General features: G+C 49.2%; 1 protein-coding gene across 3 annotated transcripts in view; it reads right to left on the minus strand.

Annotated features, from left to right (window-relative positions):
- Nucleotides 1–13,073, minus strand: part of PIGQ (phosphatidylinositol glycan anchor biosynthesis class Q) — a 37,905-nt gene that overhangs the window by 9,369 nt on the left and 15,463 nt on the right. For 2 of the 3 annotated variants that reach the window (XM_058815786.1, XM_058815787.1), the window contains exons 5-9: nucleotides 10,684–10,810; nucleotides 9,400–9,553; nucleotides 6,699–6,810; nucleotides 4,201–4,281; nucleotides 3,138–3,252 (exon numbers count right to left, since the gene is read on the minus strand). In XM_058815786.1, the coding sequence (XP_058671769.1) occupies nucleotides 3,138–3,252; nucleotides 4,201–4,281; nucleotides 6,699–6,810; nucleotides 9,400–9,553; nucleotides 10,684–10,810 (589 nt within the window). The remainder of the gene's footprint in view (nucleotides 1–3,137; nucleotides 3,253–4,200; nucleotides 4,282–6,698; nucleotides 6,811–9,399; nucleotides 9,554–10,683; nucleotides 10,811–13,073) is intronic. The other variant, XM_058815788.1, reaches the window with a different exon arrangement.

A 13,073-nucleotide genomic window follows, 5' to 3' on the forward strand; every position in this document is an offset into this window, starting at 1 on the left:
AAGATGAGCCAAGACTAAGGCACAGATCAAACACTGACAGGACCACAAACAGAGTAACACTGCTCACCATTGAAAGTGTAAGTGCCATTGCTGCAGAATCTCTATGACTCTTGAACACTGAAAAACCAAAATGTTTTCTCTTTTCCCTAAAGCTTTGAATTAATTAAAATCATACAGTTCACTCCTGGGATAGAATGCTTTTCTCTAGCACACAGCTCTGGTTTAAACTCTCTCCCCAAATCATAAAACTTTTTCTGTCCAGGACAGGAGGGATTTATCTGCATTTTGCTGGATTATATTGATAGAGGGGCTTCCCCCATGGCTTGAAATAGATATTTGAGTACCCTGGGCCTAAACAAGCAAATGTGCTGGATGACCAAAGTGCTCAATGTGATTCACAGAGCTTTGGCTATGAGGAAGTGTCTAAGCCATTCCAGGAACTACTTTTCTGGCAAACTTTGTCACAAAGAGACAGAAACAAGCAGGCACTGAAGGTTCAGATATGTGCTTGGGCACTCTGGAGTCTGACCCCAGAACAGTAATCCATTATCCCAGCAAATGCTGCTTCTCTAGGTCCTGGCCACACAGCTCCCTTCTCAAGATACAAGCCAACACTTTCTTAATTAGATTATTTAATTGCTCAAGAGTCTTAAACTTCTAAGAAAACACGAGCACAAAAAGGCTATAAATTAATTTTAGAATGACCTGCAGGTGACTGCAGAGCTCAGGACTCTGAGCAGTTCCCTCCTCACAGGAAGAGGGGAAGGCTCAGGCTCCTGCAGATCACTCCAGCACAGAAGAACCTGAACTATTCCCTGACTTCCAGCCAGCTCCAGAGCTCAGGGCTCTGCTTTCCCTGTACAAAGGCCTCAGCAATGGCACAGGAGAGCTCAGGACATGGATTCATTTGCTTTGTTTCACATGACAGCACACTCAAGTGAGGGTTTGTACTCCAGCAATTGTGGCAGGTCCAGCAGGACTGTGACAAAACCTGTCCCAACAGGTTTTGGGACAATTCCACTGTGAATGTTGGGAAAGGGAAGTACAGGAAAAACAAGCTGGCCTGTTCACAATCAAACAATGCTGGTAACCTGTGTGTGGGCACTCTGAGAGCCCTGAAACCCCTGCTGTTCCTTTCTTCATGCTGTGAATCCACATCCCAACCAAGCTGGCACCCCTTGAGCTGGCACTGGGTGCACAGAGGACATCAGCTTGTGATCTAGATAAGACAGGCTTTTGGAAGTCATAAATATGTCAATTTGGATGCACAGAAAGAAAAAAAATGCATTTAGTTTCTGTGTGTGGATGGATCATTCACCTACCCCTGGCCTGGCCTTCATCAGTGAAATATTTTGTCAGTTCAGACACTGAATCAAAGAACTTGGAGGCCACATGCCACAATGAATTCAACTCCCTTTCCACCAGCAAAAACTATTCATTCATGTTGGTAGAACCATCTTGATGGTGCTTGTAAATCAGCTGCCCCAACACCTGCCAGAGGATGTCTTCTCCAAGTTCTGAGTCTGACAAGGGAGGCAGCACCTCAGCAGTGAGCACACCATGTGATGTGTACTCTCTCAAGTCCTCTGAGTTGGATTCAACTGCTCCATCTGTTCCTGTTGCCATGCCACAGTTTTGTGCTGGGGCAGGGACACAGGCTGCAGAACTGCTCAGAGATGCCTCTTCCTCTCACAGGCAGCAGTGCCAGTTAAGGAACACAGCTGAGAAGTCAATCCCTGCTCAGGTGGGGGCTTGCTTCCTGCAGCAGAGACCTGGCTGAACAGGAATGAGGAGAAGTAACCTGTGGCCTTACATAACCTAAAGGAATTCGTGGTGTGAAACCTCTCAGTGGCACCGGGATTTCCTCCTGCCCTACATCCTGCACATTACTGGGTCAGGTTTCTTCAGCATCTCTGGTTCCCCAAAGACAGCCCTGAAGGGTTTAAGAGGTTTCTGCCAGGAAATTCACAGGAACCTGCTGAAGGCTCCCATGGAAAAGCACCAGAGTTGGTAACAGAGCTCAGCTCTACCTTCCCAAAGCTGAGCCTGGCAGTGCTCCAGCAGACAAAGCTGCTGAGGTTGCCTCGAGCTTCCTCTGCCTTTGATGACTGGCCTTGGTTTACTGATGATCAAGCTCTTTCTTCTATGCTAAATTCCTGCTGCATGCTCTTTAAAAGGATGGGAGATAATAATTTAGATGTGCTTGACTGTAACTAGATCAACCATAGCTGTGGACAGTCAAAGGCATTCCAAAATGGGTCCTTACTCTGGTGCCAGCCCTGGTTTATGGTTATCCAAAGTGAAAAAACAATGACTGGTTTCAAAATGGTGACAGATTAGTCGCAAAAAGGGAATGATTATCTGAACTCTGCCCAGAGCTTTGAAATTCATCCAAACACCAGGGCTTCAGCCAGTCAAAGTCAGCATAGAACTGAAAGAGCTCCATTGATTTGCAACCACTGCAGATCCAACCCTTTGGAACAGCTGATATTCCAAGTATTTTTGTGATCTGGCTTGTTTCAGAGGCCAAACACCCAAAGTTACGAGCTTGTTTTACAGAACTATGTAATATCCTGATTTGGAAGGGACAAGGATCATCCAGCCCAGCTCCTGTCCCTGCACAGACCCCCCAACAATCCCACCCTGTCCATCCCTGGCAGCGCTGTCCAAGCTCTCCTGGAGCTCTGGCAGCCCCGGGGCTGTGCCCATTCCCTGGGCAGCCTGGGCAGTGCCAGCACCCTCTGGGGGAAGAACCTTTCCTGAGATCCAACCTGAACCTGCCCTGGCACAGCTCCATGCTATGTTTGACTCACAGAAGTTTTACCTGACCTGGTAGTCTGGAACTGCAATAAAATATGACCTTGTTTATATGGTGCTTGTTTGGATGCAATTTTTAGTGGCCAAGGACTTTCTAAAGGTTCTCCAGATTCTGCTTCAGGTTCAGATTTCTTTCCATTGACATCCTCATCCTGCTCCTTGCAGGAACTGGTTCACAGCAGCGACACCTGCACAACTCAAGCCTTGGGTTCTTCCCTACCCCCACTGCATCCTCAATCCAGGAGTGACCCAGTGCACCAAAATCAAGCACATAATGCAAAATGCTTGAAGTGCTGCAGGGGCAGAGCTGAGGGACTCACCTGCGAGCCTGTAGGATCTGCAGAGGCGAAGGATGAGGGAATAAAGAGGCAGGGAGTCAATCAGGTCCACCAGCAAGTGTATGAGGCCCTGCACAATCACCACCAGCAAGCGGAGCTGCAAAAACCAGTTTGACAGAACATCTCAGGAAACAGGAGATTAAACACTTGTAAATTCCTGAGCTGAGCTTGGATCTAACACTGCTGTGTGCTAAGCTAAGGCCTCCCAAAGTGGGTGTGATGGCTGGAAGTGCTGAGCATCCAGACCCTGTGTCCTCACCAGTCTGGGTTTAAGGGGTAACTGGAATGAAGCTCCTACAGCTAGAGAAGCTGTGACCTGCAAGGACATGAGAACTATTCCACTTTCAACAGCCACAGTTGGAAAGGAAGCCCAAATTCTCCCACTTTGAGTCAATTCCATCACTGTGTACCAGTGAATGTAAATTTTCCTCTCTCCAACAGTGAGCTGCAACTGCTCATTTCAGCCTGGAGAAACCCCACGTAGAGCTTAAGCAAGGCAGAAATGAGCTTCCTGCTCTGTGTTTTCTGTCCCTGCATAAAGCACCTCCTTTTGTCACAATGCAGTTATTTTCTGCTGCCAAGCTCATCTGAAAAGAGAGGGCTCAAAAAAGATGCTGAAAGCATGTGATGGCCACTGTCTGTGGAAAATTTGGCTCTGGGCAGACTGTGGAGAGGACTGGTCATGTTGGGGGAAGGAAAAAAAATAAAGAAGTTTCAAACCCCTGAGGAAAGCTTGGCTGAAAACATTTAATACAGCAAGTTAATTCCCTGGAAAAAAAGTTCTGGATCAGACTAGAGAGGCCATCACCACAGATGTGGACAGAAACATCAACTTCTGAGAGAAAGTAAAGAGAACAGTTTGTCTTGTGGACAGGATTTGCTGGGAATTTCCTTTGGAAAAATACAAACCTGAGCTGATGTGAGAGAATCCTTCCTAAGACATCCACATTTTTATTTTCTTTATGGATGACCATAAATGTCTAGGAAACCATTTTTTACTACCTCAGAAGAGAGTGTTTGACTTGTTTCAAGGGTTAAATCTTACCAGGGTAAACACCAAATAATACAGTGCAGTTGTAGGCAGAAGGAACAGCAGGATTGTGAACAGCAAAGTGCCAATAAATAACTGGGGAAAAAGGAAACACAATCATGAGCAGAGCAATGGTAAAATAAAATACATTACAAATAAAAAATAGGAGACTCTGAGGCAATAGAAGTTTGCAGGACTTCTCAATGTGTTTTTATCTTGCCTATGGGAATAATGCTGTTATCTTGGATATTTTCAGTATTTCCCCTCTCACTGGACCTTCTTCAACACTCCTTATTATGGGAGTACATTTGGAAAGATAAAAGCTGGATCCTGACAGCACTTTTCCTTTACAGACAACATTCAAGATTTCCCATTTCAGGCCAGCTTCCTTAGGAAACTAGACTTAACTGATCTTGCAATTTTTCCATTCTCTGTCCCCAAAAGTTTTAGAGCCACTGACCAGATTTTACCAGAGAAATGTGGAAAATAACAAAGAAGTGGTAATTTGAATGGGAATTCTGGAAAGAACTGAGAAGTACTTTTGTTCCTCCTTGTTTTAGCAGTGCAGGCACCTGGTGCAAACCTAACAGAATTATTTGTGATAAACATTCCCAGCAGCAACTGGCTGAGCTTCCAGCCACAGGAATTCTGTTTCTTGCTCAGTGGGAAGGTGGGAGAGAAGCTGGAGTCAGGGAGCAATATTTAGAGGATGCAGGAGAAAAATCCCTAAGGAAGGAGGTGCCATTAGCTCCACTGCCCACAGAAAAAGTTATTTTTATTCTGGGCCAGCGTAGGTTGGCGTAGGTCTAAATAATTCCAAGTGGGAGAATTCAGATTTATACCAAACAGGAACCTGACTCTTCTATTTCCAGCTACCACTTCCAGATGAGAGAGGCCACAGAAGAACAGGGCACTGCAACCTCTGCAAAAAGGGACCCTGGCTGCAGGATGTCATGAAAGAAAACAACCCAGCAGCCACAGCACAGAGGTGGATCAGCACCACAGCTTTAGGGATGTAACCAGGAATAAATCACAACCCAATCCATTCTCCTCACAGCAGTTGTTTCCCCTTTCTCCTATCACTCCACTGCAGTTGTTTAAACCTCCAAGAGTCTTTTAGGTCTGCTTTGAATGTCTCTTCCTACCCGGCCAGCAACACAATTCCCTCTGGTCTCCAGAGCAGCAGGATGAAGCCTCAAGTGCCAAACCAATTCTCCTCAAAGTACACAGGGAGGAGATGATGCAAACCTGGCACAGAGGCTTTTAATCACCAAAGAAACAGAAACCAGCTCTCAGCTGTGGTGCAAGAAGCTCAAGGTTATCTGTTGTAATAGAAAGAGGAGCTGACCCTGCAAGTTTCCAAATATTATTGTATTATTTCAGTGATGTTTGCAGCTGCTGGCCTGCAGCAGTTCAGTCTCTGTTGGACTTTTGCATGGCATTTCAGAAATTAAAAAGAGCTTACAGCACTTCACAAAGAACTGCCTCTGCCTGAGCGAGAGTGTGTGGGCCAGGCTCCAGCACAACGTGAATGAAACAGGGCCTTTTAATAGAAACGCTGCCACGGCTGTTACTGTGGCAACACTGCTGGGCACCACATTTCCCACTGCCTCCAGCCCTCCCCCACTGCCACTCCAGGCTCAGAGCTCCGGCATCTGCAGCACCCAGCACAGCTCAGCCTGCAGGGTGGGGATGGGATGGGGTGGGATGGATGGGACGGGATGGGATGGGAGGGGATGGGATGGGATGGGATGGGATGGGATGGGATGGGATGGGGTGGGATGGATGGGATGGGATGGGATGGGATGGGGTGGGATGGGATGGGATGGGATGGGATGGGATGGGATGGGATGGGTGGGGTGGGATGGGATGGGATGGGATGGGTGGGATGGGATGGGATGGGATGGGATGGGATGGGATGGGATGGGATGGGATGGGATGGGATGGGTGGGATGGGATGGGATGGGATGGGATGGGATGGGATGGGATGGGATGGGATGGGATGGGTGGGATGGGAGGGGATGGGATGGGATGGGTGGGATGGGATGGGATGGGATGGGATGGGATGGGATGGGATGGGTGGGATGGGATGGGATGGGATGGGATGGGATGGGATGGGATGGGATGGGATGGGTGGGATGGGATGCTGGAGAGCAGGGATAGAGTGCAGGATAGGGAAGAGGTGAAACAAAGGAGTGCAGGGCAGGGAAGAGGCACTGCAGGGAAGGGGAGGGGTGCAGGGAATGGAAGTGGTATAGGGAAGGGAAGAACTGCTGCAGGTAAGGAAGGGGTGTTGGAGGGCAGGGAAGGAGTCCATGGCAATGAAGGGGTGCTGCAGGCAGTCAAGGAGTGCTGTAAGGCAGCAGAAGAGCCGTGGGCTCAGAGCGTTGGGACATGTCCTTGTTCTGGGCACCACAAAGGCTCCTGTGTCTGTGTCCCAGTATCAGTCAGAGCCGGAGGGAGGGCATCACTGAGGGCAGTACCCTGGGGTGTCCCCAGGGCTGTGGCACTACCTGGTCCAGGTCGTAGGAGCAGGAATCCACCCGCTGCCGCAGCACGTTCCACTTCTTGCCCCGGAACAGGCGCCACAGAGAGGACAGGCCGTAGATCTTCAGGCAGTAGAGCCTGAGCAAAGAGAAGACTCTGCAGCACAGCTGGCAGCTCCCAGCTCCAGCAGCACCCAGCTGTCACCAGCACAGCCCCACACCCACTCACCCACCTGCAGAGCCAGGGGGGGCAAAAAAAATACTCTGGGAATGCTGCAGATAAACCCCCATGGCTCAGTCAAGCCTGTCTGGGCTGCTCCCTGGCACGGGGCTGCTGCAGCCAGCTCTGGGCCACTGCAGGGCTATGGCCATGCCATGGACATGCAGCAACCACCAGCCTCATGGCAACACCTTCCCTGCAGCAAAAGGGTGCTGAGGCCCTGGCACAGGGTGCCCAGAGAAGCTGTGGCTGCCCCTGGATCCCCAGAAGTGGCCATGACCAGGATGGATGGGACTTGGAGCAGCTGGGGTAGTGGAAGGTGTCCCTGCCATGGCAGGAGATGAGCTTTAAGGCCCCTTCCCACCCAAACCATTCCATGATTCTCTGAGAAGAACCAGCAGGTCTATTTCCCCAAGGTCACCTGTGTCTCCCCAGTTCAGATCTGTCCCTTCCCCTGCCTTCAGACCCTTCCAGACACAGCTGGCCAAGATATTACCCCCACACCTGAGTCAATGCAATGCAATTGTGCCTCTGCAGCAGAGACACAAGGGAGAGGAGTGGAGCCCCTGAAGCATCCCTAGTAGCCCACAGCTCTACAAATCCTTAAGAGTGGGAAGAGACCAGTGAAATGCTTGGTGGCCCCTACTGCATCCCTTCCTTAGGCTTTCAGAATTTGGTGCTATGAGACTTGGAGCTACTTCCCTCACAGAAAATCACAACAGTGAGGGAAGCTTGAGGTGACAAGGGGTGGGAAAAAGACACCTCTTTATGGAGTAACAGCAAGGAAGAAAGAGCCCTTGCAATGGAGAGGAGGCACAAAGTGCCCTGGGCAGCAGTGCCAACACACAGGGATGTAAAGAAAGGGTACATGGCCAATGTGTGGGGCAGAACAGAGTCTGAGAAAGCCTGAGCTGCAAAAGCCAGACTGGCAAACCAGGCTAGCTAAGGTGTGGAGGCTGCTCAGACTTCACAGCAGCAATGTGAAAGCAGAGGTAAGGAGTCTTATCCAAGAGAAGAATCTGGTTTGAGGAACACCAACTGCTTCAAGGAATTGGCAGGGTGCCTCCAGACGGGCAGGCACAGCTTGGTGCACTAATCCCTAGCAGGAGGGAGCCCAGGACAGCTCCTCCAGGGTCTGGCACACACCTGCCCATGGCTCTGACTAAGGCCAGGCTCTCCCTGCACCCCTGACATGACACCCAGTGGGTGCTGCTGCAGTGGCACCTGCCCCACCTGCCCTGCTGCCTGCACACACATTCCTGCCCTCGTTTCACTCTGTGTTTGCTCCACAGGGGATCTCAGGCATCACCAGCACCTGAACCAGCAAATCCTTCCTCCTGCCAGCTGCAGGAATTGAAGGGGCTGTGCTGGCTGTGGGTGACTGCTGACTCTTCCTGACTCTCCACGGGGACAGCACACAGCTGTACACTCTGTACTTCTGACAAACACAAGACAGGTAGGCTGGCTCCCTGCAGCTCCAGGGAAGAACAATCAGCTGACAAAATGCTTTTCCTGCTTCCTACTACCACTCTGCACAACCAGGATGAGCAAGGCCATTCCTCCCAGACCCACACAGAAATTCCAGTGATTACAGGAGTTGGGAAGAGACCTCCCACTCCTGACATTACTGATTCTGGGTGTGTGACCTATGCTCACAACAGACCTGGCTCATCAATCAGGTCTCAATATTTCCAACCATCCCCTAAACTACCCATATCTAAAGATTTACTATTTCTTGTGCTGTTTCCTGTGTAAAGTCTGAGGAGAGACAATGGCCATTCTGTACTTAATAAGGCAAAAGGTCCTTTATCTCTTCTATCCATCCCATCTCCCTGGCAAGCACATCCTGTGGCCTGTGGGACTCCTTGGTGCAGCACAAGTAAGAGGAGAGCAGGAACAGAGCACAGTGATGGGCACCTCTTGCACAGGAAGCCCAATATGCCCTAGATGTGCCCCAAAGCCCCTTGCAGTCCCCCCTGCTCATTCAGAGCCTCTGCCCAGCTCTCAGGCCATGGGACCTTTGAGACAATGACACCAGGATAGTGTCACAGACCCTCTGTAACCCCAAACCTGCCACCTGTGCTCCACAGTGCAGGCAAGGACCTCTGAAGCAGGGCAGAGATAGGGATTTTGGGGGTTCTCCTAAACTGCAGGGGTTCCCCTGTCCTCCTCATCTTCTCCAGTTCCCCTCCAAATCTCTAGCAGGGTGCAATGGAGGAGAGTACTATGAGCTGGATCAAAGGGATGGGGTGAGCTGCTTTCTTGTCCTCTGCCTGTCATGCAGTTTCATTTTTCCAGGTCACTACCACAACAGATAAATATCTAAATGGAGGAGAAATGAAACATGGCTTGCTTGCACTGCTGTGGCCATCACTTCTACAGGCTTAAAAAAGACTGCAAGAAATTACTGTGGGTTAAAAAGTGAATTCAGGAGAACTACACCAGGACTGAATGCTCCACACAGCCTGAGGGGTTTCCAAACACAGCCCAGAGAGGGAGGGGACTCACCTGGCCCCGTAGACATAGAAGCAGTAGATGTGGAAGGTGAGGAGCGCGATGATGTCGGACAGGATGCAGAGAGCCACGGTCAGCCCCAGGCAGGCCGACAGCCCCACGTACCACAGGATCATCTCAATGAACGGGGACAGCAGGTGGATGTAGCCTGGGGGACATGGCACAGGGTCAGTGTTTGACTGGGTCATCTCCCTCCTGACCCTCTCAAAAGGCTGATTCCCCTCGCCCTAGAACGCTGCTCCAGAAATCAGAGCCATGACAACATGGAAGGGCAGCTGGAAAACTCCTTTAGATGCCATCTTCTCTTTAGGAGGGCCAACAAAAACTCTCCTGCCCAAGTTTCTGCCCACTGGGAGGATGGGGAGGAGTGTGCACAGCTTGAACACAGCAGTCACCATTCTCCACATGGGATTTCATGGAATTAGCATGGCATGGTTTGGGTTGCAAGGCACCTTAAAGATAATTTAGTGCCACCCCCTGCCATGGGCAGGGACACCTTGCACCAGACCAGGTTGTTTCAATCCCTACCCAATCTGGCCTTCAACACTTCCAGGGATGTAACATTTGATTTCCTATATTTGTGTCCAGGTTCTTAAGTACATTTTTAACTGTACACGTCAACCTTTACTGCAACCATTCCTGGTTTTCTGCTCTTCCCACAAAAGCCCCCTCATATGGCTTTTGTAAAATAAAGCAGTATGGACAAACAGTCTCTTTCATCACCAAAGTGAGGCAAAGTCACAGAAACAAGACCATACTTGACTGGTAAGCAAAGCAAATCAGTAAAATAACTGTGGAGTTCATGTCCATCATGCCTGTACTCCTCCATCAAGGATAACAAGAGTGTTTTATTTCAAGGAAGAAACTGAAATAATAAAATTGCACTGAGCTGAAGTTTGAGATAGCACAGGGCTGGCATTTGCATCCTTGCACACTTCTCATCCCTATTCCAAGAGCTGCTCCTCTCACATGGCAAGAGCACAAACCCCTCACAGCAGCGCCTTCCCTTGGACACTCACCACCAGTGACACCAAGGAACTGAGCCCCAGCAGCATCCACACTTCTTGCAGAGCATCAATACCAGCACTTTATTTAATATGCATGAATTCCTTGTGTGGGAATCCAACTTTGGCTTCAGTTCCCACAGCAGGAAGACTCCCAGACAAGTCTGTACTTGCAGAAGTGCATTTTGATTCATTACTCACCTCTAGGCAAACATTAAACACTCAGAGGGAAGAGATGAAAAGGGAGGCTGGAAAGTTAAACAATTTCACTTACTGATCCACAGATGGATGTGATAAAGGAAGAAGCGGCCCAAGACTTGATCCAAGGCTCGGTTCATTTTCAGTCCAGCTGGGGCTCCCATCAGCCACTGGAGCAGGTCCTGCAGCTCTTCAGCCACGTGCTGCAAGCACAAGGAAACCAGGCCATGGAGAGAACAGACTCACACTGAACAGGGCCAGTGCACCCTAACTGCTGCCCCCCCAAGTATTCCGCCACTACCTTCAAACCAATGTGAAAAAATCCAAACAGCTGCTTTACAGACAGCTACCTAAATCAGAAATGCAGTTTTATTAACTCCTTACTGAATCAAACACAACAGCTGAGAGGAAACTGAATTGCTTCAGTGGTCTCTGTGCTGGGAACACGGAATTATGTCACCTCTGGCCACCTCTGGAAGGCTTGCACTGTGGGATTTCTTGGGGTAACGAGGGTTCTGGAAATAGATGGCAAACACTGGTGCACAAATCCACTTCTGGGGACAGTCAAGTGAAAAGTCAGAGCTGAGTTTGGGAAAGGCTGTTAGGATTTTAAAAGGGGGGAAGGTGGCAGTGCACTAATGGGCAAAAGAGAGTTAATTTTTATAAACAATCTGTGTTTGTTTAGAGCAGGGTAGAAAACACTGAATTACATAAATGTATTTCGTGCACACACTCTCTTGATACATTGTGGTGTACTAGACAATATCCCTGATCTTGCCTATCACACTCTGCAGGCTTCATGGGTACTCATGGCAGCCCAGCAACAAAGCAGCCTTGGAATCACTGAGGAAAAACACGAATGGAGGTGCTCCCCACATCACTGAATCAGAAAATCATCATGGTTGGAAAAGCCCTCTAACATCAAGTCCTATGAACCTTATACTGCCCGGTGCAGCACTAACTTACATCCCCAAGTGCCACATCCACATGGCATTTGAACACTTTCAGTTACTCCACCACATCCTGGGCAGCCTGTGACAGTGCCTGACCACCCTCTTCATTAAGGAATTTTCCCAATATCCAACTTAAACCTCCCCTGATGCAACTTGAAGCTCTTTCCTCTTGTCCTGTCCCTTGTTCCCTGGCTGTCTCCTCCTGTCAGGAGCTGTGCAGAGCCACAAGGTCCCCCCTGAGCCTCCTTTGCTCCAGGCTGAGCCCCTTTCCCAGCTCCCTCAGCCCCTCCTCGTGCTCCAGCCCCTTCCCCAGGTCTGTTCCCTTCCCTGGACCTGCTCCAGGCCCATGTGCTGTCACTTTACTGCTGCAGAAGAAACCCAACCCCAGCTCTGGGCTTGTTCTTCCCTACCTCAAATGTGCGCTCCAGACTCTTCACTGAGGGCTGTTATTCACTTTTTCTGGTGATTTCAGCCCAGGCTGGTGTTATTTATTTGTTTTATCTCTCCACTCCACTACTCCACACTCCCCTTGCAGCTGGGTGATTTTTCTCCTCAGAACTTCACACCTGCCCTGCTCCCCTGAGCTGAAACCATTGCTGAGCACCAGTTACCAAGCTGTGAGCTGAGGGAGCTGATAATCTTCAGCAAACAGGTGGGGAAAACATCTGGAAGAAGTAACCCCTTACACTGTCCCACATGGACAGAGATTGTGAGGAAAAGCCCCCTTTCTCCAAAAATCCCACTTACAGTCCACACAAGTGAAGGGCACTGAAAACTACCCACATGCAGAACCACCAAGCCACACTCCCTAAAGTGATGCACTGTAGCCTACTTTCTTATCATTCACGTGTATAACTTCCCTGTGGAAAAAAATATTTCCAAGGAGTGGTTCCATTTTCTTTATTAACCAATAGATGCTGGCAAAATGAGTTTGTAAACATTTACTTTTAATGCAGTGGCAAAATTAATGGCTCCATTTTCAACTTCTCCAAAAGGCTTGTCTTTCTATTCCCTTCCTTTTCAATCTGTCTCACTGCAAGTCAGGACTGATTGGATCCCATGGAGCTCACCTCTGTGGCTGAGAAGCATTTGCTGCTTTATAAATAGATTGCTTTTAATATTTAAAGTGTTGGATTGGTAACTTAGAAAAAGCATTTGGGGATTTTAATGAAATATTTAAATGCTTGAAAGCAGTCCTTCAGCAAGGCTGAGTTTTAGCAGGGAGTATTTCTGGAGGCTGCCAGTCCCAGAGGTGCTGCTAAAGCCTGGCAGGGGCACGTAGCCCTGGGAAGGTGCCCTACATTGCTGGTATTGAGCTGGGCAAAACAAGAGTCCTGGAGCATAACCTTGCAGGTTGTTTTCCAGACAGATATTTTAGGACTGATCAATAGCAAGCAGAATGAGGAAAGGTGACGGTGAGTCCGATTCTCCTCCTGCAGTCATGAATACTGAATGTGGGCATATTAATAAATCAGATACAGTGGTTTGGAAGTGTTTCATAACAGGGTACTAG

This window comes from Ammospiza caudacuta, chromosome 17, assembly GCF_027887145.1.
Source record: "Ammospiza caudacuta isolate bAmmCau1 chromosome 17, bAmmCau1.pri, whole genome shotgun sequence".
Classification (NCBI taxonomy): domain Eukaryota; kingdom Metazoa; phylum Chordata; class Aves; order Passeriformes; family Passerellidae; genus Ammospiza; species Ammospiza caudacuta.